Raw genomic sequence first — 26,071 nt, forward strand, 5'->3', positions numbered from 1 at the left:
GTACATTTACGTACTGGTAATAACTCCACAGCGGTCATTGGCGATGGAACTCGATTAAAAATATGAAGTTACAGCGAGATGAGTTTTAATGTCGGGTAGGTATTTGCTATTTTAAAGGAGCAATCTGATTCTCATACAGTTTCGAAAATTAGAGTTGGGATTGAACGTAGTAGCCTATTGCCCAGTCCTAATTCGGGTGTCCCTATATAACTTTACCAAGTAATAGATTTTACCTCTATGGTAATTGTATGTAAGTTGTTTGATTACTCTCAGATTTTGTTTTTCAATATCTGATTTTACATGGCTTTTTAAATTATTTGTTAGAGCCCACGAATCAACAGGAAATGCAAATGGTGCTGCTGAGGAAACAGTTGTAAACAATTTAGAACACGCTGCCGCTGATAATAACGCGGAAAGCATTCTGGGAGCTGACTCAGTTCCTAGTTCCGAAAGTAATTTGGATTCTGAACAAGGTGATAGTGAAGCGAGGTTTGTTACCGCACATTCAGAAATTGAGGATGATGATCCTGACGACAGCTTTTATGATGCCCCAGAAATTGGAAATGACGCGATCCAGCTTGAAGTTGCTGCTGAGCTGGACATGAATGAACTGGAGATAGCTGCGCCTAGTGATGAAAGTGATGAAGACCAAATTGATGAGGATATAGAACTCGATAATTTTGTCATTGTGGTAAATATTGTGAGAAATGAATATATTTCTGTAAAATGTAAATGTTTGATCATATTAGCACAACATATGGTCGTATTAGTGTTAGATAGTTACCTTATGTGCGATGAATAATGTAACTATTATGAAATATTCTTATTTTAGAACATTCCAGCTGGAGCGACCGATAGTGATGACTCAGGTATGCTACTTTTCCATTCATGTTATCCGTATAACATCATATTAGATATTGAAGCTATGAGAGAACTTACATGTGAGCAGTGATTTTGCATGCACACATCTGTCATACAGAAAGAGCAGACTTTTTCTCGTTATTTTAGATGATGAGTCAATTTCAGACAGAGATATAACATATGACCGTAGCATGCCTTCTGGCCATATGGTAAGTTTCTTGATGGTAAATCTGTAGAGATTAGTATTTATATAAACAAGGTTTGCAAGTTACCTAATGTTTTTTACCTGGCAATCATGGTTACCCCAATAAAAGATAGCTCTATAGCTCGCCATAGAAGCTTCACACTAGCAATAAGGCTCTGCACTAATAACACAATTATATAATAGTAGCACAACTCTGTACTAGTAACACAAGTCCTGCTGTTGCATCTTTAACATGCAACTGGTCATTGTGGCTGACAGCATTTGTATTGCTTTCACACATGCAGCCATTTTGCTTTTATACGTGCCATCTCTATCTAATTCTATAGACCTTTTTTGCCTTATCTTGTAATGAATATATTTCTACACAGAGCCCAGCGAGTAATGCTACGCAGAGCTCACATTCAATTTGTACAGAAAACATAATGGGACGTTACGAGTTTTGAGTTTTAATCGCTTTGCCTTGTCTTACTTCTATATACAATTTGTTGGACTAGTATTTGGGTGAGGACCTTGAAGATGTTCATGGCCGGACTCTGTTTGAGGAAGGAGCAGAGGTTGTGCTGCCCGCCCACAGTCAATTCGGTATTGTGTTGGTGCCTGGTCAAGTCATGCCTCTTCATTTGTCTGACCTGGATGAAGTGGCTATGATGCGTACAGCCATGGAACATCAGAAGGCCATCGCTTTTCTTCACCAAAGGTTTGATTTTCTTGTGCAGTAAAAATATATGTAGTGTGTGTAGCTGTAGAAAAGGCCTGACCACAGTGGTGAGTTGTGCTAGGTGATTTGTGGCAGTGTTTGTGCTAGGTTCACGGAGGATGGAAGTTGATAGATTTAATAATTTGTGGAACTGTCAGTTTAATTGGTTAACTTCTGTCGAACACTTTAAGCCAGCGAGTTGAAAGTGATTGCTCTTACTACTCCAATATAACGATTGTCTGCGCATGATTACCGAAATAATAATTCACAATAAGCCGGATGTGAGCCCATATATGAGTTGTATAAAAACGAATGATGGGATAATAACTCAAGTCCTGGACAGGTAGCAGTCTTTGTATGAGTGTAGGACAGTCCCTTAATGGCCGCTGATCTACATCTAGGTGTACAAGGATGGCTGTTTCTTTGAACTGTTTAGGGAGGCATCTACTAGTCCCACAAGGACTATCCACTAGCAAGCGTCTAGTTACTTTGTTAATTTTATCCTCATAGTAACATATATGGTAACATGTGAAGTACGTTGATTACCATTATCATCGTTTAGACGGAGGAGACAAGGTGGCATGCGGCTGTTAGGTACCACTGCAGACATACTTTCTATAAACAGTGACAATCCAAATGATCCGACAGCCATGGTCAAGGCCATAACTCGGGGTCAGCAGCGATTTGAGCTTATCAAGCTAGAAAGACAAATAACTGGGTGAGTCTTTATGAATAAATTCATCTGTGTTGTGTTAAGGTGAAGTTTATCTGTGTTAAAGAAGGTTTATCTGTGTTAAAGGAGGTTTATCTGTGTTAAAGGAGGTTTATCTGTGTTAAGGTGAAGTTTATCTGTGTTAAAGGAGGTTTATCTGTGTTGAAGGAGGTTTATCTGTGTTAAAGGAGGTTTATCTGTGTTAAGGTGAAGTTTATCTGTGTTAAAGAAGGTTTATCTGTGTTAAAGGAGGTTTATCTGTGTTAAAGGAGGTTTATCTGTGTTAAAGGAGGTTTATCTGTGTTAAAGGAGGTTTATCTGTGTTAAGGTGAAGTTTATCTGTGTTAAAGAAGGTTTATCTGTGTTAAAGGAGGTTTATCTGTGTTAAAGGAGGTTTATCTGTGTTAAAGAAGGTTTATCTGTGTTAAAGGAGGTTTATCTGTGTTAAAAGAGGTTTATCTGTGTTAAAGGAGGTTTATCTGTGTTAAGGTGAAGTTTATCTGTGTTTCTGGAGGTTTATCTGTGTTAAGGTGAAGTTTATCTGTGTTAAAGGAGGTTTATCTGTGTTGAAGGAGGTTTATCTGTGTTAAAGGAGGTTTATCTGTGTTAAGGTGAAGTTTATCTGTGTTAAAGAAGGTTTATCTGTGTTAAAGGAGGTTTATTTGTGTTAAAGGAGGTTTATCTGTGTTAAAGGAGGTTTATCTGTGTTAAAGGAGGTTTATCTGTGTTAAAGGAGGTTTATCTGTGTTAAAGGAGGTTTATCTGTGTTGAAGGAGGTTTATCTGTGTTAAGGTGAAGTTTATCTGTGTTAAAGGAGGTTTATCTGTGTTGAAGTGGCGCATATGAGCTAAGAAAAACATTGTAAGTTGACGTACTTGTGTTTTAATAAAACTTATATGTATTATAGTAATACCATTCAAGTAATGGTTTTGGTTTAAAGTAGGACTTATCTGCATTAAAGTCGGACTTACCTGTGTTAAAGTAGGACTTATCTGCATTAAAGTAGGACTTATCTGCATTGAAGTAGGACTTACTTGTGTTAAAGTATGACTTATCTGCATTGTTATTGTAATCTTTAAAATTCAGGGAGCAGTCCACTAATTCAAAACAATCGTTGGGTGAGTCAAGTTCTTTGCGCTACGACATCAGGATATCCTTGTGCGTACAATTTACACCCTAGTTATAGAGCCTGCCTTAATGTAACTCACATTCAGTTTGTACATTACTGTAATACATCATCAGATTTCTTACTCAGTTAATCTCAGTGACCCACTATAATCTGCTGTATGCTGCCTATAACATTATATGAAATTACTTGTTTGTCTTATTTTATGACTTCAGTAGAACTATAAAACAAACAATTTTAAGCTTATTCAGTCTTAACAATCAAAGCGGTCAATTATACTGGTAGTTGATCTCTCCACTCAGTTGGTATGTGCTAGTCTCAATGGTTGTGCCACTTTTAAATTATTAAAACTTTTGTATTAAATTATACTCATCTTTCATCTTTTAATTATTACTTCTAAAACATTTCATCCGTCTGCTAGAAATTGTAATTAAAAGGAAGACTGATCTATTCAGTTGAAGGCAGTTGTGCGAGGCCTGGTGTGAACAAGTCGCTGTCTCACAGTCAAGGGGATTAGATCAAAACTGTATTAGTAAATATAACTGTAGGTTTCTGACAAAATATTTTATAACTTACCTTTCTACAGATGTGTGCCTTTAAATTTTATGTTGACACATTGTCCAAGAGAGCATTACCACTCATGGTGGCTGTATTTTAGTCAACGTACTCCAATGCAAACATTGAGTATCATTGTTGTTCAGTGAGAGAAACTGAACAACTCATTAGACTGATTTATTTTGAGAGTGCGAATGGCAAGAATAAGAATAATGAATGAGACAAGGTGCAGTGAGCCATTGGACACGGTTATTCCTGCTTCTCATCGTCGACAGAGAGTCTCTGGCCTAGTCAAGCCCAGTAGAAGGGTAATTATAGTACGCGGCTGGTTTTTTCTGTGCTGTCATTTTTGGAGCTACCTGTTCGCGCTGCCGTAGTTTCATTTATATTGCGTTCTTGCAGGTTTGTGTGCACAATGAGCCCAGCTATCTCACAGCCTGGCCACCTTGGGTTTACACACAGTACTCTCCAGTACGTATAATGCATTTTAGGTTGCTGGCATTACTAAATTCTTGATCAAGTTTTAAAGATTCTATGAATGATCATGGCATGATAGAACAGGTGCTAGTCATATGATAGAAAGGTAGTGATATGAAACCTCCTATAGCTATGATCACTTCAGACATTTAATTGGTTAGAAAGTACTGATGGAGAGGCTGAAGAAGGAAATAAAGAAGCAATGGGGAGAGCAGACATTCAGCTCTGTGGAAAACATAACCTCTCCGGATCAGCTTGCTTTTTGGGTAGCTGAAAACATACCCATGTCTCCCAAAAGCAAATCGTACATTCTTCAACTGACTTCCAATGTGCAAATATTGAGATACGAGTTGCATCTCATTCAGCAGGTATCTTGTTTGAGAGTTTTCAATTTGATTACAGCATGAAGTCTTTTTTCCCATTTCATTTCTATACACTTCTTTACCACGCTGTTCCAGTTTACTGACATGCTGTGCAGTTTCTGCAACGCTGTTATTGCAAAGAAGTCGGAGGTGTTTAGCCTTTCTCATGAAGGCCCTATGGGAACATATGTAAATAACTATGGCAGCATCCATGAAACACTCACAGTGCACAAGGCTAAGAACTTAACCCTTCACGGAAGACCCTCCAGAGAGTTTAGCTGGTTTCCAGGGTATGATATATATCTGTGTAGCTACACCGGGGTGACAGACTCCCCTTACTATTTATTTAAATCATAGCTTATTATTTATGTCACTCACCAATTCACTCTCAATATTTGTAGATATGCTTGGACAATAGCCAACTGCCGCACCTGTAGAAACCACAAAGGCTGGAAGTTTACCTCCAGTTCTCTCCAGCCAAAGAGTTTCTATGGTTTAACAAGACACGGACTTACGCCTGGGCTAAACAGCGAAACTGTTCAACATAGCGGTGATGGCGAAGTTGACTACGAATCCTTTGTCATCTGAAACAGCCTTGACCATCCAGCAAACAACAACCATCAACCATATTTTCATGAACCCGGTGTGAGCAACGATGGATGGCCATCTTGGCTTATACATAGCAATTGCTAGCTTCAACTACTTCTGATTCGCATCTAAGATAAGCTCAAAACACGATGTTTCTGAAGATGTTAGCTTCAAGCTTGCAGAAGATAAACCAGACAGCGGATATTATTTGACTAGCGTATCAGAAGCCGGTACTTGACCGCAACGCGTGAAATTTGTGCAAAGTTAGTTACATGTTTTGATATCCAAACAAACCTGGCCATGCATATTTTTTCTCTTTGAGCATTTTTTGTATGAACTCATGCTTACTTTATCTCTACGCACTTTACCTGGGTATCAACTCAATATACTCGACTCGATATACTCGACTCGATATACTCGACTCGATATACTCGACTCGATATACTCGACTCGATATACTCGACTCGATATACTCGACTCGATATACTCGACTCGATATACTCGACTCGATATACTCGACTCGATATACTCGACTCGATATACTCGACTCGATATACTCGACTCGATATACTCGACTCGATATACTCGACTCGATATACTCGACTCGATATACTCGACTCGATATACTCGACTCGATATACTCGACTCGATATACTCGACTCGATATACTCGACTCGATATACTCGACTCGATATACTCGACTCGATATACTCGACTCGATATACTCGACTCGATATACTCGACTCGATATACTCGACTCGATATACTCGACTCGATATACTCGACTCGATATACTCGACTCGATATACTCGACTCGATATACTCGACTCGATATACTCGACTCGATATACTCGACTCGATATACTCGACTCGATATACTCGACTCGATATACTCGACTCGATATACTCGACTCGATATACTCGACTCGATATACTCGACTCGATATACTCGACTCGATATACTCGACTCGATATACTCGACTCGATATACTCGACTCGATATACTCGACTCGATATACTCGACTCGATATACTCGACTCGATATACTCGACTCGATATACTCGACTCGATATACTCGACTCGATATACTCGACTCGATATACTCGACTCGATATACTCGACTCGATATACTCGACTCGATATACTCGACTCGATATACTCGACTCGATATACTCGACTCGATATACTCGACTCGATATACTCGACTCGATATACTCGACTCGATATACTCGACTCGATATACTCGACTCGATATACTCGACTCGATATACTCGACTCGATATACTCGACTCGATATACTCGACTCGATATACTCGACTCGATATACTCGACTCGATATACTCGACTCGATATACTCGACTCGATATACTCGACTCGATATACTCGACTCGATATACTCGACTCGATATACTCGACTCGATATACTCGACTCGATATACTCAGCCGATGAACATCCAATAGATCACATTTATTTGAAATGAATGCATGATTAACAGGTAAGGTTATTGCTTTGCATAGCGCAAGTCGGTGTGATTAAGTTTCATATCCAAAAAGAAAAGCCAGATCAGTCAAAAGGTGCACAAATACTGAATACTGTATAAGAATATAAAGCTGGAAGCAGGTGTCAGGATGCCAATGAGTGAATGGAATGACTAGCTGTAGGACACCTCAAAGGTTCTTATGGCCATTGGTGTGAGCTCAATATTCAGGTCTCCTTGTATCGGTTGATATTCTAAATAAGAAATAAAAAAAATACAGTATAATAATAATATGGTGAACAGCACTCCCAATTGATGGCAGAATGGTTACAGGATGTCAGCAAGGAAATACACAGCTGTGAGAATAGTACTCACTACTCGTAAATGATTTCTTGTTCCATCTGAGCCGTGATGCTGCAGCAAGATACTGGTTTGCCTCTAGCGTCAGTTCTTGAACAGTTGTAATTGTGAAGCCAGTAAAGAGATCCTGCAAAGGAAGATGCGATGTGACTGCTAGCCATACCTTGGTGAGATTGCTAACTTATGTCAAGCACTGGTTTAGAACTGAAGAAGCAATGGATTCGTGAAGAGATATGTGCAATAAGCTCACCTTTAGAGATACCGTAACATTGTTAGACAGTTCCTTATCTTCTCCAGCGCTGTAGAAGTGTTCGAGCCGCAGCAGGAATTTCTTATTCTCAAGCGGCTCCAAAGTCAGCAGGTGTACATTGTCCGGCAGCGCTTGCTTAAGGAAGGAATTCTAAAGTGAAGCCATTCAGAGTGTGCAAAGGCGTATAACTAAGAATGTTACAGCTTTGAGTGATAGCTCTTTTGTATTCTACAATTTACGTATAATAACTGCTTGCGTTCAACTATCTATAATAATATAGATAATTATAGCTATCTATAATAACTGCTTGCGTTCAACTGGCACTAGCAGGAGTTGTAGCTCTATTCTACCCTACCAAGTTTAATCATCATGTACAATTTTAGGAAAATGTTTGTTTAAATACCATCTATATATATCTCAATGTTAGTCTGCATGTCCAGTTATAGCAATAAATGAATATATCAGAATGATATAATTCACTGTGAACTGGATTTAAACTCAGAGCCTACAGTTTTGCAGACAGGCATTTATCCAATACACTATGCTGTTAAACTGGCTATACTATGGAATATATTGGGCACCTACTTATTACACATGCCAATCTTTCATGGCTTCACGCTCAACACTGCAGCTAGCGTTATGTGTAAAGCCATACCAGAAGAAAAATGCATGTCCATACGTGAAAAAAATGCTTAAACTCACATGGCCAACAAAGATATTGCAATCAATGTAGGGCTGTAGTAGGCACAGCAGCTGGTACAGGATGAGTTACACAGAAATATACAATACATAATCATTTAAATGTTAGAGTGGTAAATATCATATTATGTTGTTTGAAAATAAATTTTCTGTGCAAAAGCTTGTTTAATGCGGAGCATTCAGCTAGTCTTCTATATGTGACAAAAAGCTAGAAAAAGGATTAATGTTTTGCTTGTCCACATATTATGTAATAGACTCTTTTTCCATGTAACTTACATCGTACTTGTGATGACCTCACACCACCAAGGCTTTACCGGTTAATCTGCAGTTTTTTCCATAGGTAAAAAAACGTATGCCATCTCAACACAGGAAGACCTCGGAAAAAATTATGGGTGAAGCAAGGGCATTATTTTTAATAATACGACAGTTCTCAAGTGTCTCCCACACACATTTATATTCTCATCATTAGCATTTTTATGTTTTGTTGTTGTTCACTTTTGAATTAAGTAAAACAAGCAAGTAGTTAAATCTTATGCACGAATCAGATGACAAGGTGAAGAGCTGCCATGTGAGAATGCTGTCATGTAGCATTTTATGTCAATGCTGTCTCTCCGTAAAATGCCTAAAATAGATTTCCACTAGCAGCTGTCAGCACGAGTATGGGGGCTTACGTTTAGCCAACCTTCATATTTTCTTACCCTTAGCTGATGATGTTTCCTCCAGGATGTGTAAGTCGTAGTGTCAGCACGAGAGACAGTAACCAAGGGAGCCATAAAAAGTCTCTCACCAAGGTCTCTATGAGCCCTAGCCGAGTCGCTGATCCTTTCCAGCAGAAGGTAATGTTTGCCTGCAATCGAAAAGCTAATGAGCAGTTGCGAAGACATAGCCAGAAAATGGGTGCTACACAATACAGTTAAATTGTACAGACCTCTGACGAAAAGACCTTTGCCATCGGCACCCTTTTCTCTCAGCGGTTCTCCAACTCCCAGAGCGTCGTCATCCATCGTGACTCGATGCAGCTGCATAAGAAATAGCGGAGTCAATCATGAGCGCCACTGCAATCTAACTCATGCTATAACAAAGAATGGCATGCTGCAATAAGTCTCCACAATGCAGAAGTGTATCCAATCTCCTGCCAGCATGAACAAGTACTACTTGTTAAAAGGAAGGTGAACATAGCAATCGAGTACCGACCATGAGTTCAAGGCTGCCATTGTTAAGACTCGCCCCTCCCTGAGTTCTGTCAGTCAGCACCGTCAGCTGAGCAGATGTCTTTAGGTCCTGAAAAGACACGCAAGTTTAGTTGCCTTTGGGTCTTACAGCATTTGTCAAACGATAGCTAATCAATCTCATCTATCTTAATCTAATAAATATACAGCATTGCTCCAACAAATCGCAAATGGCAAATTGACAGATCTGCTCTAATACCTAGCAAGACCCAGAAAACTGCTGCTACTAACAGTAAACATAATGAACAATATTGCCTGCTGCACAAGAGGGACAAATAAAAAACAAGTGAAAGGTAAAAAATGATGCGACTGACCTGTATGTATATTCTGCTGTTGACGGGGTAGTAATTACTAGCCACAGGTTCATTCACTTGCAGGTTCCACGTGGGCCGGTAGTTCTTAGTCCGCTGGAGGATCTGTCGGCCGTTAGCATCTGTGTAGAAAACCTCTTGAGACATGAGATCAGAGGTGAACCTGCTGATTACTTCCATGCCTACTCCTCTGTAATAGTGTAGCAGACAGTCAAACTACCGTATGAGGCAGAATGACAAAAGAACGAATCACTTTTTCATAGAAGTTTACATGTAGTTATGATAAATAACTAGTGATACAAGCAATGCTCATCTCTCTAGCAATTTTACTAACAGCACAACAGCAGCAAATAAAATAACATGTTGAGGAGTAACAGTGCCGCTCCTACTAAGTTTTAAACATGCATAAGATACAACTACACTTTTTGGTGATATTTAAAAGAATGTACAATTTGAGATTGAGGAAACGCCATTACGCAGCCATATTTAACTAGGCCAGACAGACGAAGTACATTACACACTTTAGAGGAAGATGGCCAACAGTCCACTCAATCTCAAGGTGACTCGAGTCCATAGCTAGCCTGAAAACCTGACTGCCCCATTCACCAAACGTCTGCCTCACCTCATGGAAGAGGGCGCCCTGAAACAACAAGCACTCTCTATCTTCCCAACCAAAGGTAGAGCGCCCATACCATAAATATTGTCACATTGAGGCGCTCTTCTCACTACTCAACCTTTCAGAGGTATGAAGTACTAAACCAGCCATACTAATATCTTTAAACTACCTTGAAGACTTGAATAGAAATAGACTTAGAGAGCGGTTTGGGTGACGTCCCATCAGGCCGAAACAAATATGCTCCAGAGGCTGTAAACTCAGGCTTGGAGTTGTTTCCCCTCATTCCAACATAATAGAGCAACTGCTGGGATATGACAGCCTTTACAGCTGTCTTAAGGTTGCTTATCTGCTTGAGAAGGTGGGTGTTGCGATCGAATATTACCTCCATGTACTAAAGAACAATCACGATGGTGTCTGGCTACACATGAGATCATAAAACAATAATAGGTTTTTGCTAGACAGTCAAGTTGTACAAGATAGCACCTTGGCAGTTAAAGTCATGAAATATTTCTATTCATAAATACCAGAAAAATACTACAACTTTAATTATACGTATTTATTCATAGTTGGGATAAAGGAAGAAACAAGTGCAAAACGTAGATGGAAAGATATTAACCTTTTAGGATTTGTTAATACAATGTGAAAAAGAATAATGTAGATCTGTGGTTGGGATTCTCTTTAGAAAGTCATAAAAACATCTGCACAGACAAATAAACACAAAGAGATGTAGTTTTAGTCAAAACATCAACATAGGAAAACACAGAATCCATGTTTAATCAATATTTCTCATGCAATAGTAAATTCTTATTCTGTTATACACAGCATCAGCCAGTTTAAAGGCTACTTGGCTAAAATAAAACAAAAATAAAACTCAATTTATTTAAAAGGGTCATGATCATGATCACTGCATGATATATGATATCATGCAGTGATCATGGGCTACCACAAGATTTTTTTTTAACCGTATTCAAATATTTAATAACAAAAAACCATGTTGTTGGTCCCATATCACCTCAGGCATCAGTGAACTGAGATCCTAGACAAGTGAAACTGAGGGATTACCTAAAGACTCTAACTCTATAACCCATATTGCACTGATGCCTCTCAGAACACTGCCTGGTACCCCCCTACAATAATATTAATTACCTCTCAGTCCGATCTAAAAGAAGGGACTATAACCTTCGACTTTCTAATAACTCCGGTTTAGACTCTCTCATGACTATCAAATAAGCATAGAAAAAGATGACTTCTTAAACAAAATAACAGATTTATCCAACTGTTTACATATCAGTTTCTCATAAATGGGTGTAATTATGTACTGAGAAATAACCTTGGTTTTATAAACATAGACCGTTAGCCTAACTAGTTTCCTAACAACAAGCTGCCATATTTGGTTTTAATACCGTAAGATGTTAGCCTTGATTTCCTACTCATGACAAAGTTTAACATAAAGACGCCTCATACTCACACTTGTAGCGATGACTATGTCAGTCTTTGGTGTTGTCTGCACTTGCATGACTGTCTTAGAGACTTTGGAAGCTGGGGAGACCAAATATGCTGAGAAGCCAAGTGGAGGTAACTGAGCAGTAAACCAGAGATCATGAGTGGCAACGCTACCCTTTCTCTCTGGTATGGTAGCCGTTCTGTTGCTGATCGATGTGAACTGCAAACCAATTTATAAAGTTTGAAAAACAAGCCACAAAATCTTGCTAAATAATAATAAGTCAATCACCAATGTTACTGCGTGACGGCAATCCTATGTTCGATGTTATAGGATAAGAGTCAAACTAGACTATGTACATGAAAATAGCATAGTTATGAGCAATGCTACCGGAGGAATTTACAAAAGGAGAATAATATTATGATAAGGGCCAGTATGGTGGCCTTATACTTTGCTCTGACATAAACTGTGTATGCAAGAAGCATATACCATAAAACCTCTAATTGAACGCCACCACTATTTCAATTAGAGGTTTAACGGTAGTTCAAATTGAAGTGCTTTCAACTAATTTAAGAACTAATCTATCGCGAACTGGTTACAATTGCATTCAATCTTAACTGGTTGTCGTTGATTCCATTTGATTGACTGTATATTGTATTGTTATAACAGTAACAAGAGGCAACCTTCGGGACTCAGCTCTTTTAAAAGTCAGTTTATATTTTGACAGCCATATAACAGAATGATCAAACTTTAATAGGGCAACTAGCTAGAGTGCACTCTCTGCCAGCACATCTTCGCCTCTTATTGATACCAGAGATGGCTACCCAGACCCTTGTACTTTCACCGCAGTCTTTACAATATAATTTACTTTATAGTTAGATAAGGGGAGATATTTGGTCATCATTGCAATATATAGCGCGAGTAATGCCACAGGAGGCATAAGAGGACCATATTGGATTCATTCATGCTCCCTGGCGATACCACCCTCTATATAATCTATAACTCAGAATGCTAATAAATCAAATAGTAGCTTAGGAGCCATGTTACCAGGCAACAGCAACCTAATAAATGGTGTTACTGAATAACAGTAAGTGAATACACAATGTGACCAAAAGTGAGCTAGCAATCATGGCTCAGGTGCCCACATCAGCCTAGGGGCGGATATCACCGCTACCCGTATCAGTGTGAACTGCAGTAAATTATACCAACCTGTATCGGCAGAACATTGCCTTGGGAGTCGGTCAGTTTGAGTGCCTGTGTGCTAACAGGTAGACTGATGAACTTCTCTACACTCCGACCCAGCGGGTTGTAGACCACCACCTCAAACTACAAAAAAACTATCTAACTACTGTTACTTCAAACAACAGTGCACACCCTATGAAAATTATCATGGCAGAAAGGGCAAAAAATTTTATTTGATTGGTTTACCCATAGCAAGCAGGTAAAAACCACAAAGTCTAGAAATATTAGGTACATATGATAGAATGATGTACACTGGCATAAACTTCCTCACCTCCTTACTGGTCTCCGTCACATTACATCTACTTATGTTAAGGAGGGGACACAACTCCTGCTGCGGTAAAAAAGTATGTAAGAGTTGTTTGTAGGCTTTATTGACGAGCAGCATGCCTTGCCTCTGTCCATCACTCAGCCGTTCCTCGTAGTCATATGTGACTGCTTGTTTGGCTGTGCCACTTACGGCATCATGGTGCTGACTTACAGCCATCGCTTGTTCTATGACGAGAAACATACACATTCACTTACACATCTCCATGTATAAGTCGCTAAAATAGCCTGTCTAAAAATAACTCACTCAAAGGACCAGAGAAGAGCCAGGTAAATGCGCCCTAGTGTGGTTTCATGGACATTCAAGCATCAGTAAACTAACATGCGAGTCGAGAACAATATCTCGTAAGAGTACAAATTGTCTCCCTGAATTTGTAGAAGTTGTAAGATCCTATGACTGATTTACAGAAGATCTATAAATCTGGATGAAATCAGACAGTCTCAACGCAATTTATGTGATTTTTGACCAAACTCAATATTGGATCCTTCAACAAGCGTATAGACGAGATGTAACAATTATCTCTTATCATGTAGTCATGACCTCTCTACACTAGCACACCCTGCTACCTGCCACTTACTTAGTACATCGAGTGTAGCAAGGTCTTCTGGGGACTGCAGATGTGCAAAGAAACTCAGCTGTTTTACCACCTGTGAGACAAGTACAGTATATGTAGTGCTTGTAGTATATACATGTAAATACAGTATATGTAGTGCATGCAGTATACAAGTACAGTATATGTAGTGCCTGTAGTATATACATGTAAATACAGTATATGTAGTGCATGCAGTATACAAGTACAGTATATGTAGTGCCTGTAGTATATACATGTAAATACAGTATATGTAGTACATGCAGTATACAAGTACAGTATATGTAGTGCATGCAGTATACAAGTAGAGTACATGTAGCACATATATGCTTGCATACTGAGCAATACATTCAACAACTCCACACAACGGCAAAGTTATGGAGCACACCTTCTTATGGCGCCTTACAGTGCCTCGCGTTGCGCGTTCACAACTCGAGTTGTACAACTCGAGTTGCCGTGTTGTCCAACTCGAGTTGCCGAATTGTACAACTCGGCCTGGGTTTATGACCTCGAGTTGTGTTACCTATACACAAAACTAACACGGGTTTGTAAAAAAGCAAAGTGAGTAATTGGGGTGTCTCATTTACAGAAATTTAATAATAATACACTAGTTTAAATATATAGACACATTTAAATTATATACATATTGGCGATATTTGTGCATATTTATTTCTATAAATATAACGAGACAAAAACAATTGTAGAATGTAAAAAGCAAACTAAAAAACAATCTACATGTTTATGAGAACCGAGCAGCGAAATTTTTTTCCCAAACAGGTTTACATACGGCAGTAAAATTTTGGCTCATGATTGGCTTTAGTAATTGAGTTTTAGTAATCAAAACCTACATCATTACATTGAAAGTCAATAGTTATAATTTGAGAGGAACACAAAATTCCAAAATTTTATTCAAAATGGCTTAAATTAATGAGTTTTAAGTGAGCACCTCTTACGTTTTAACAGCACTTTTTGAATGATAACATCAGTTTTGCTACTTTATTTCGAATTTTGTGTTCCTTTCTAACTATAACTATTGATTTATAACTATTGATTTACTAATTATAACTTAACCTGTTTGGGAAAAAGAAATTCGCAGCCAGCCGGGCAACTTCTTTTTCAAATGAAAAAAGAGTCATCTCTCTAGAATCTGACAAGAAACTGAATGAACACCGAAAATGAACATAGAAATTATTTTAACGGCGTTTAATGATGCACAAAAAAATTCCATTTAGCTAGAGAAAATAAAATGATGAGATGTTCTCAAGCCGAGTTGTTGAACTCGAGTTGCTGTTGAAAGAACTCGGCTTGGGTTTTGATGAACTCGAGTTGTGCAACTCGAGTTGTACAACTCGAGTTATATTTACAAACTCGAGTTGTACAACTCGAGTTGTGCAACTCGAGTTGTACAACTCGAGTTGCAAACTCGGCACAGTATAATTCTAATAGTTCGTTATTAGTTTTAGTTTTACAGTACATACATAGTTTAATTTCTATTAGCTAACGGGTGCCTATTGATATACCATTGTTAATATAACTAGATCTACGGTTATGCTACCGTAATACCGATATATTGCACCTTACTTTTGAAAAGTCGCGTTGCGTGTTCACAACTCGAGTTGTGAACGCGCAACGCGAGGCACTGTAAGGCGCCATACCTTCTTGTGCTCAGCTGTTTCCCACCTCCATAATATTAGTACAGTCGACCCCATTTAAAATGAACCATAATATTAGTACAGTCGACCCCATTTAAGATGAACCATAATATTAGTACAGTCGACCCCATTTAAAATGAACCATAATATTAGTACAGTCCAATCCATTTAAAATGAACCATAATATTAGTACAGTCCAATCCATTTAAAATGAACCATAATATTAGTACAGTCGACCCCATTTAAAATGAACCATAATATTAGTACAGTCGACCCCATTTAAGATGAACCATAATATTAGTACAGTCGACCCCATTTAAAATGAACCATAATATTAGTACAGTCGACCCCATTTAAAATGAACCATAATATTAGTACAGTCGACCCCATTTAAAATGAACCATAATATTAGTACAGTCCAATCCATTTAAAATGAACCATAATATTAGTACAGTCCAATCCATTTAAAATGAACCATAATATTAGTACAGTCGACCCCATTTAAAATGAACCATAATATTAGTACAGTCGACCCCATTTAAGATGAACCATAATATTAGTACAGTCGACCCCATTTAAGATGAACCATAATATTAGTACAGTCCAATCCATTTAAAATGAACCATAATATTAGTACAGTCCAACCCATTTAAAATGAACCATAATATTAGTACAATCGACCCCATTTAAAATGAACCATAATATTAGTACAGTCGACCCCATTTAAGATGAACCATAATATTAGTACAGTCGACCCCATTTAAAATGAACCATAATATTAGTACAGTCGACCCCATTTAAAATGAACCATAATATTAGTACAGTCCAATCCATTTAAAATGAACCATAATATTAGTACAGTCGATCCCATTTAAAATGAACCATAATATTAGTACAGTCGACCCCATTTAAGATGAACCATAATATTAGTACAGTCGACCCCATTTAAGATGAACCATAATATTAGTACAGTCGACCCCATTTAAAATGAACTAATAGGAGCAGTGGGTAGACCGGGTTTAACCAAATTGTCCGGATTAACCGCTGTGCCTATATATAGGTCTATATATATATACAGGAAAATTCACTATACTAAGTGTCACAGATTCTGAGTGCTGTATATAGTATCATAAACAATGTTATAGCATGACAATAGCTATTGCGTAATACGCTGATGAGTCATGATCATAAATTTAGAAGCATTGTTCTATTACTAGATTTTTCCTGAATGGATTTTTTTGGAAGTTTCTAGAATAATTGTAAGGAGGTATAAATAGCCTGACTGCAGCAGTTCATGAGTATTCAAAATTCAGTTTACAGCGTGCATGTCTACAAGTCAGCAATAAAGGATTATTTTATACTCTCACAGCAATCTTCTGCATATTATTATATAGACACTATATTACTTATACATAGGTAGCCGCAATATTACACCCGGACGTCTTAACTCTTAGCCTTGTGCAGACATCAGGATACAATCACAACACCAGATATCTCGAACCTGTCACATTGCATCACCACTTTGTGACAACTTGGGGGCTGCTCCGGGAATATCTATCGTTGATCAGGATTATATCAGTCTAACTCACGCAAGACATAAAGAGTACCAAAAGACAGTCAGTAATGGCGGAGACTAGTATGAGCAGTATGCAGAGGGCAATGGATATGGGCGGGAAGCTCGGATTAAAGGATGCTGAGCTAGCCAAATTCATTGAAGAGAACGAACCAAAGTTCGCAGCGGAGATTGAACGCGAGGAGAGACGGATGGAACGAGAAGCCAAAAAAGAGGCCGAAGCTGAGGACAGACAACTCCAACTCCAAATGAAGCAAATGGAGATAGACAGCCAAAAACAAGCAAGAGAGTTGGAGATGCAAAGAGAGATAGAAGAAAAGAGGTTGGCGCATGAGCTCGAGATGAAAAAACTGGAAGTGGAGAATATTAGGATGGATGACTCCAAAAATGAGAGTACAGGACTAGAGTGGGTTAGCAATAAACCTAAACCGAAACTACCAGTGTTTGATGAGAAAACAGATGACATGGATAGTTACCTGCAGCGATTTGAATGGATAGCTGAAAACTATCAGTGGGATAAAGCTGAATGGTCATTCCATTTGAGCCAATATCTCAAAGGTAAGGCTACAGAGACTTACACTAGAATGGCGGCAGAGAATAGGAAGGACTACGATCAGGTGAAGGAAGCTCTGTTAAAACGCTACAATCTCACGGAGGAAGGCTACAGAAAGCGATTCAGAGAGAGTAAAGCCGAGCACGACGAAACACCACAACAATTTCTAGTTCGACTCAGTACCTACATTGACAAGTGGGTGGAGCTATCGAACTGCAAAGACCTGAAAGAATTCAACTTGCGAGAACAATTCATAGCGGCATGTCCTACGGATCTTGCTGTACATCTAAAGGAGATGAAATTTGACAGCTGTGACAAGTTAGCTGAAGCTGCTGACCGATACCTGACAGCTCATGGTCGCAAGATGTCATTCATAAGGAAGACAACTCCAAATGAGACAACAATCACCGGCCACAGTTATAACGAAAAGGGGCATATTGCAAATCGGTGTAATAAGAAGCCTCAAAAGTACTGCGCACACTGCAAGATGAATAACCATAACACAGCCGAATGTCGAAGACTCAAGACACCTACGCACAAGGCGGGTGTGGCTGAAGGGGAGACAAATCCAGAAGGACAGAATACGGATGAAATTAAGATAAGTGGGAAGCGTTACATACAAGTAGCATGTTGTAAAGGTAAATTTGGTAAAATGGAGAATGGAGTAAACCTGGTTGGAGGTTATGTAAATGGTAAGCAGGTGGAGATGATTAGAGATACTGGATGCACCACAGTAGTGGTCAAGAAATCACTGGTAAAAGCTGATCAGTACACAGGAAAGGAAGGATATCTGCGAATGGCAGATAACACTGCTAGAAAACTTCCATTTGCCAAAATCAGCATCGATACACCATTCTATCAAGGAGACGTAACGGCGATGGTTATGGAGACGCCCATTCACGACCTAATGCTTGGAAATATTTCAGGCGCTCGATCCCCATGTAATCCACTACCAGAACAGGATCAAGAGTGTTCTGTGGTTACACGCGCACAAGCTACAGAAAACAAACGAGGAGAAAAACCACTATCAGTTGTCAGCAATGAAAACATCGAAGTAAACAGAGAAGACCTCATCAAGTCACAGAGAGAAGACGATTCTCTAAAGAGGCTGTATGACGCTACAGAAGCAATAACGAAAGGAAAACAGCAAACCAGGTTCATGGTGAAGAAGGACATCCTTTATCGTGAATATTATCACCCAGGGTACAACAGCGGACAGCTGATAAAACAAGTAGTTGTACCGAAAACTCTACGGGTCGCTGTGATGAGACACGCCCACGATTCTTTATTGAGTGGACATCTGGGAATCCGTAAAACTACTGATCGAATCCTAACCAACTTTTTCTGGCCGGGTCTACATGATGAGGTTACGAGATTCTGTCGATCCTGCGACATCTGTCAACGCACTGTAAAGAAAGGTTCAGTACAGAAGGTTCCCCTACAGCGGACTCCACTAATTGAGACTCCATTCAAGCGCTGCGCTGTCGACTTGATTGGACCGATTAACCCTCCGAGTGAAAAAGGGCATAGATATATACTAACTCTGGTGGACTACGCTACTCGATACCCCGAAGCTGTTCCACTGAAAGAGATAAGCTCAGAAGCAGTGGCTGAAGCTCTAATCGACATTTACAGTCGGGTTGGAATACCTGAAGAAGTAATCAGTGATCGAGAAACCAGTTTTGAAACTACCAGACATAACGAAGCAGTTCACCCTAAGGACTGACGCGTCGGACACTGGACTCGGAGCTGTGCTACTACAGAAACATGATGGAAAGCTATTTCCTGTCAGCTATGCTAGCAGAAAACTACTGGACCGTGAAAGGAATTACTCAACAATAGAGAAAGAATGCCTGGCAATTGTATGGGCTGTAAAGAAATATCTACCATATCTCTACGGCGTGGAGTTCATACTACAAACGGATCACCAACCACTAACCTACATCAATCGAGCAAAGTATGAGAACAGCAGAGTGATGAGATGGGCACTATATCTGCAGGATTATCGCATGACGGTGGAATCGATCAAAGGGAAAGACAACGTCGGAGCGGACTATATGAGCAGAATAGACTCAGAATCTTAATGCTGGAAATTTGACTATAAATTTCCTCTTGAATGGGGAGTTGTCACAGATTCTGAGTGCTGTATATAGTATCATAAACAATGTTATAGCATGACAATAGCTATTGCGTAATACGCTGATGAGTCATGATCATAAATTTAGAAGCATTGTTCTATTACTAGATTTTTCCTGAATGGATTTTTTTGAAAGTTTCTAGAATAATTGTAAGGAGGTATAAATAGCCTGACTGCAGCAGTTCATGAGTATTCAAAATTCAGTTTACAGCGTGCATGTCTACAAGTCAGCAATAAAGGATTATTTTATACTCTCACAGCAATCTTCTGTATATTATTATATAGACACTATATTACTTATACATAGGTAGCCGCAATATTACACCCGGACGTCTTAACTCTTAGCCTTGTGCAGACATCAGGATACAATCACAACACCAGATATCTCGAACCTGTCACATTGCATCACCACTTTGTGACACTAAGGTTTAAATATATTATGCTAAATACTGGGTATTGTGCTGCATATACATTAAAATATTTAAGTTGGGGGAAAAAACCTTTTAAGCAGCGGAAATTTCAAAAAAGCAACAAAGGTTAAACAGCTCCTGTAATAACAAATTCTTTTTTAAAATTTCCATTCACCCAAAGTATTACAACCATTTTGTTTTACTGAATATTCTATGAGTTCATCTTTCAAACTTATGTTGTGAAGTCACATATGTAGTCAAACGTGAAGTCAAACGTGAAGTCAAACGTGAAGTCAAACGTGAAGTCAAACGTGAAGTCAGATATGAAGTCAGATATGAAGTCAGATATGAAGTCAGATATGAAGTCAGATATGAAGTCAGATATGAAGTCAGATATGAAGTCAGATATGAAGTCAGATATGAAGTCAGATATGAAGTCAGATATGAAGTCAGATATGAAGTCAGATATGAAGTCAGATATGAAGTCAGATATGAAGTCAGATATGAAGTCAGATATGAAGTCAGATATGAAGTCAGATATGAAGTCAGATATGAAGTCAGATATGAAGTCAAATATGAAGTCAGATATGAAGTCAGATATGAAGTCAGATATGAAGTCAGATATGAAGTCAGATATGAAGTCAGATATGAAGTCAGATATGAAGTCAGATATGAAGTCAGATATGAAGTCAGATATGAAGTCAGATATGAAGTCAGATATGAAGTCAGATATGAAGTCAGATATGAAGTCAGATATGAAGTCAGATATGAAGTCAGATATGAAGTCAGATATGAAGTCAGATATGAAGTCAGATATGAAGTCAAGTTTGACCCATGTTTTCTATAGGTTTCTATGTTTCTTATAGGTTTTCTAACATACCGTATTCATAATTCACATAAAATGATATTTCACCATCATAAAAATCCAATAGCACACAAACGATATACGGTAATTGAAAAACATATTTCACTCTTGCAAATGATTCATATAAACAACTCCAATAGACAAGTGTTTCTTATATCAAATCACTTTCTAATTTTTCACTAAAAATCATTTTTAAGCGACTATCAATTGTTTGAGCGTAACTACACTGCAATTGCAGCTGTTATGCCCAAATTTGTACATCTTATCCAATATCCAGACTAACGGAATCGGTGTTATCGAGGGTCGACTGTACACGAGGATCAACAGTACATGCAAATCATACTGACTGTCAAGCAGTTCAGCAACTTTGTAAACTTAATGGCAAGTGTTGAATATAGGTAGCAGACAACCTTTCAATATTTGTTACTACTTTACTAACAGATATTAATGTCACCCTTTTTGCCTTATTTGAATACTAACTTGGCCCTAAGGGCCTCCATACAGCAAAGTTCTTAAATAATTACTCTGGAGACAACACAGTAATGAGCGCTAGAAAGAAAATGTTTTGAACAAACTGTATGTTTTTATTTAGCGCAGCTTTGATTAGTGTTATCACTACACTCCTCATAAGTATTAGTGTTATCACTACACCCCTCATAGGTATTAGTGTTATCATAACTACACCCCTCGTAGATATTAGTGTTATCATAACTACACCCCTCGTAGGTATTAGTGTTATCATAACTACACCCCTCGTAGGTATTAGTGTTATCACTACACCCCTCGTAGGTATTAGTGTTATCACTACACCCCTCGTAGGTATTAGTGTTATCATAACTACACCCCTCGTAGATATTAGTGTTATCATAACTACACCCCTCATAGGTATTAGTATTATCATAACTACACCCCTCATAGGTATTAGTGTTATCATAACTATACCCCTCATAGGTATTAGTGTTATCACTACACCCCTCGTAGGTATTAGTGTTATCACTACACCCCTCGTAGATATTAGTGTTATCATAACTACACCCCTCATAGGTATTAGTGTTATCATAACTACACCCCTCATAGGTATTAGTGTTATCACTACACCCCTCGTAGGTATTAGTGTTATCACTACACCCCTCGTAGGTATTAGTGTTATCACTACACCCCTCGTAAGTAATAGTGTTTGGTTTTGTTTGGGAGCAAAGAGTATTCATATCTGTTTTGCTTGTGAGTCGAAGAACGCACATAACAAAGTTGAAAGAGTTCGAACAACTGGGAACATCTGTTGAATAGTTCAAAAAGATTTATGCACACTGACAGACAGAAAAAGAATGCCACTTCAAATGTGGGCGTGTTAGGGCACCTGGAGAAAGTTGTTAGTCTGTCGAACCATCCCTTTGAGGGCGGCTCTGCTCGTGAAGTAGCCACTCCAGTAGGCATGCTCTCTGTGGGCATAAGGAAAGAAGTCATCACTCTTTGTGCTCCATGTTATATTTAGCTTGTTCTTGGCATATGTGTAGCATGAGGGATTTGAATACAATAAGTTCACTTTGCTGCCAGACGATTGCTGCAAGATACAGCGATTTCCTGTACAGCATACATCAGGCATTTACCTAGCAGCTATCTAGCACCTATGTAGCACCTATCTAGCAGCTATCTAGCACCTATCTAACAGATATCTAGCACAGCACGCAGCCTTAAACATAGAGGCACAAATAGATGAAAAACTATTCAAACAAGTGCAACAGGATATCAACAAGTAGAATGTTTGCTTTATCTAAACATGACGGAACTTACAGAAGCTCAATGATGCTGAAGAAATGCATTTAATTAAAGTTATTTAGGGTGCATGTAGGTTAAGGTACTGGTCATTTAGGGTGCATGTAGGTTAAGGTACTGGTCATTTAGGGTGCATGTAGGTTAAGGTACTCGTCATTTAGGGTGCATGTAGGTTAAGGTACTGGTCATTTAGGGTGCATGTAGGTTAAGGTACTGGTCATTTAGGGTGCATGTAGGTTAAGGTACTCGTCATTTAGGGTGCATGTAGGTTAAGGTACTCGTCATTTAGGGTGCATGTAGGTTAAGGTACTGGTCATTTAAAACACTCATTGCTACGTGCAACGAGTAATAAACACTAACATGACAACAAGTGTTATCTAATGAACTTGATTAGTTGATGTTCATAGTATCTTATAACCTTTGACCTGTAAGATTTAATAGTCTCTGGATGATCATAGAGGGCTAAGTAATATTAGCATGAACGTTATATTCAGCATCTCAACATATGACTGTGTACATGAGAAAAAGTACAGATGGTCTTTCGCATTGTAAAAGAGAAGCAGTGGCACGCACTGTACTTGAAGGTTTGTGTTGCCTACCTACACTATTAGATACAGAATGTCCCCTACCCTATGAGGCACTGTGTGTCACCTACCCTAAGAGGTGCAGCGTGTCATCTACCCTAAGAGGCGCAGTGTGTCATCTACCAAAAGAGATGCAGTGTGTCACCTACCCTAAGAGGCGCAGTGTGTCACCTACCCTAAGAGGTGCAGTATGTCACCTACCCTAAGAGGCGCAGTATGTCACCTACCCTAAGAGACGCAGTGTGTCACCTACCTTAAGAGGCGCAGTGTGTCACCTACCCTAAGTGGCGCAGTGTGTCACCTACCCTAAGAGGTGCTGTGTGTCACCTACCCTAAGAGGTGCAGTGTGTCATCTATCCTAAGAGGCGCAGTGTGTCACCTACCAAAAGAGATGCAGTGTGTCACCTACCCTAAGAGGCGCAGTGTGTCACCTACCCTAAGAGGCGCAGTATGTCACCTACCCTAAGAGGCGCTGTGTGTCACCTACCCTAAGAGGTGCTGTGTGTCACCTACCCTACGAGATGCAGTGTGTCACCTACCCTAAGAGATGCAGTGTGTCACCTACCCTAAGAGACGCTGAGTGTCACCTACCCTAAGAGACGCTGAGTGACACCTACCCTAAGAGGTGCTGAGTGTCACCTACCCTAAGAGATGTAGTGTGTCACCTACCCTAAGAGGCGCTGTGTGTCACCTACACTAAGAGGTGCTGTCTGTTACCTACCCTAAGAGACACTGTGTGTCACCTACCCTCGCATTAGTATATCCAATCAGTTTATCGAGATTTTTAAACCAGGTCTGTGCATTTTGATAGTTGAAATCCATGCCTTCCGTCCAAGCGATATGACCACCTCTAAAGGAGACATTCTAAAAGATAGAGAGAAGTTTTAATGTCTTACCCGTGCATTAACCAATGAGATAAGTTTATCCATGTTCTTATACCATGTCTGTGCATTCTGGTAGTTGAAGTCGTCTCCCATGAGCCAGGTAATGTGGCCACCTTTGAAAGACTCGTTCTAAACATAGTGACAGTTCAATGAATGATTGAAGCGCAGAGCATATCAAAAGATGCCGCACTGAACAGTCCACACCTATATAACAATATCAGTGACTATACCAGCTCTGCCGATGAGTCATTTGCTAAATAGAATGTCCAGTAATTATTGTAGGAGCAGATAATGTTACTATAGGCTGTAGGCTGAGAAACTATTATTCATGTTTTGATAGCGTTTTTGTATATCTCTAGCATCTACTGCCTTTGGAAGCCTTTACAACCCTTATGTATTTCACTACAAGGGACTTAGACTATCACCTAGTCAATGTTCACTACTCTTTGGCATAAGCATTACACTTAATATTTACAACAGCTTGAAAAGAAACATTCTTAACTCATTAATAGCGCAGCTTGAAAATGTGCCGATTAACTGCTACTAATGAAAAGGAAGTTGTCTTCTCTATTAAATGATGGATACAATACTGGATTATGACAAGATTAAAGTATTTGATTTATAGTTTTGCATACATCCATAACCTACAAATAACTTTTATTAACACTACTTGAGGAATAATTTTAAAGGAAAATTACAAACACATTCGAGACTTGTCCAATTATTAACAGCTTTGCAAAATAATAAAAACAATCCACAGTCTCTGCACAGTTAAATAAGGCCTCACCCTGTGATAAAAACAGAATGCTACTTTTTCTACAGTTTCAACCAATTGCTGAGAATTTACAGTATAACTTACAGCAGCCTGGTCATACTTTTTGCACTGCACTTAAATAGGCAGCATTTACTCAGATTTAGTATCATTCCCAAAACAGAATGGCTACCTAGAAGAAACAATAGCTTTCATTTTAATGATCTTTTACCCTAGAACATGATAATTCATGGAGTCTATACATACATGTGCTTTCTAAAGGTCTGTTAACTGATTTTGACTGACAGCCCTATTATTAAAATAACTATGTACAGGCTAGCGAGCAGAACACAGTCCATGAGGACCTACGTAGTTTTTTACCGCTCAGCAGAGCTAATACACATTTAAATAAATTTTAGTAGTCAAACAAGAGATTATAGACTTAAATCAAGAGATAATTAATGTTGTATGTTAACACTAACCATTCACTAACAAATGCATGTTAAGTCATGTTGGCCAACTGCTTGATGCAGTGATCATAAATACTCATAAATATTTCAACAGCGGTTTCATTCAATAAAGATACGATAAAGTTAGCGTAACATTGAAACGGCCTCTGGCTGAGCTACCTCACTTCAGACAACTCTGCTCTTCATATTTTGCTATGAACTATTTTGTAAAGCTGTTCCCATGATGAAATATTGTGAGCTTCCTATTTTGTAGAGCGAATAACAAAACATACTAGCATACAGGCCAGACGAAGAAA

The 26,071-nt window shown here is 38.8% G+C and overlaps 3 protein-coding genes across 4 annotated transcripts in view; 2 read left to right on the top strand and 1 right to left on the bottom strand.

The window, feature by feature from the left end:
- LOC137393044 (protein cereblon-like) lies at positions 1-5,988 on the top strand. 2 transcript variants are annotated; one of them, XM_068079432.1, is made up of 11 exons: positions 1-95; positions 325-691; positions 833-869; positions 1,009-1,070; positions 1,561-1,763; positions 2,326-2,481; positions 4,344-4,464; positions 4,559-4,627; positions 4,795-5,001; positions 5,092-5,285; positions 5,397-5,988. In XM_068079432.1, the coding sequence occupies exons 1-11, from the start codon at positions 79-81 to the stop codon at positions 5,581-5,583; spliced, it is 1,620 nt and encodes a 539-aa protein (XP_067935533.1). In that variant the 5' UTR covers positions 1-78; the 3' UTR covers positions 5,584-5,988. The 2 variants fall into 2 exon arrangements, with proteins under 2 accessions (XP_067935533.1, XP_067935534.1); XM_068079433.1 differs by lacking the exon at positions 5,092-5,285 and having other exon boundaries at positions 5,397-5,577.
- LOC137393207 (uncharacterized) lies at positions 5,924-7,033 on the top strand. Its single transcript, XM_068079655.1, has one exon. It carries the CDS (start codon positions 5,924-5,926, stop codon positions 7,031-7,033), a length of 1,110 nt encoding a protein of 369 aa, XP_067935756.1.
- The window catches only part of LOC137395117 (lysosomal alpha-mannosidase-like), a 22,911-nt gene continuing 3,870 nt past the window's right edge, over positions 7,031-26,071 (bottom strand). Inside the window, exons 7-21 of the mRNA XM_068081918.1 lie at positions 24,567-24,683; positions 22,671-22,874; positions 14,112-14,181; positions 13,481-13,701; positions 13,177-13,293; positions 11,995-12,189; positions 10,696-10,917; positions 10,432-10,550; positions 9,914-10,100; positions 9,565-9,651; positions 9,299-9,389; positions 9,069-9,217; positions 7,672-7,821; positions 7,437-7,548; positions 7,031-7,315 (exon numbers count right to left, since the gene is read on the bottom strand). Coding sequence (XP_067938019.1) covers positions 7,236-7,315; positions 7,437-7,548; positions 7,672-7,821; positions 9,069-9,217; positions 9,299-9,389; positions 9,565-9,651; positions 9,914-10,100; positions 10,432-10,550; positions 10,696-10,917; positions 11,995-12,189; positions 13,177-13,293; positions 13,481-13,701; positions 14,112-14,181; positions 22,671-22,874; positions 24,567-24,683 — 2,121 coding nt within the window. The 3' untranslated portion in view covers positions 7,031-7,235. The remainder of the gene's footprint in view (positions 7,316-7,436; positions 7,549-7,671; positions 7,822-9,068; positions 9,218-9,298; positions 9,390-9,564; positions 9,652-9,913; positions 10,101-10,431; positions 10,551-10,695; positions 10,918-11,994; positions 12,190-13,176; positions 13,294-13,480; positions 13,702-14,111; positions 14,182-22,670; positions 22,875-24,566; positions 24,684-26,071) is intronic.

The sequence above is a fragment of the Watersipora subatra genome, chromosome 4 (genome assembly GCF_963576615.1).
Source record: "Watersipora subatra chromosome 4, tzWatSuba1.1, whole genome shotgun sequence".
NCBI classification, from domain to species: domain Eukaryota; kingdom Metazoa; phylum Bryozoa; class Gymnolaemata; order Cheilostomatida; family Watersiporidae; genus Watersipora; species Watersipora subatra.

Excerpts from the sequence above, each read along its gene's own strand:
- LOC137393044 (XM_068079432.1), top strand. Across the intron at positions 870-1,008 it reads GACCGATAGTGATGACTCAG|ATGATGAGTCAATTTCAGAC; the intron begins GTATGCTACTTT and ends TCGTTATTTTAG. Across the intron at positions 4,628-4,794 it reads TTTACACACAGTACTCTCCA|AAAGTACTGATGGAGAGGCT; the intron begins GTACGTATAATG and ends TTAATTGGTTAG.
- LOC137393207 (XM_068079655.1), top strand. The coding sequence starts at position 5,924 with ATGCTTACTTTATCTCTACGCACTTTACCTGGGTATCAACTCAATATA.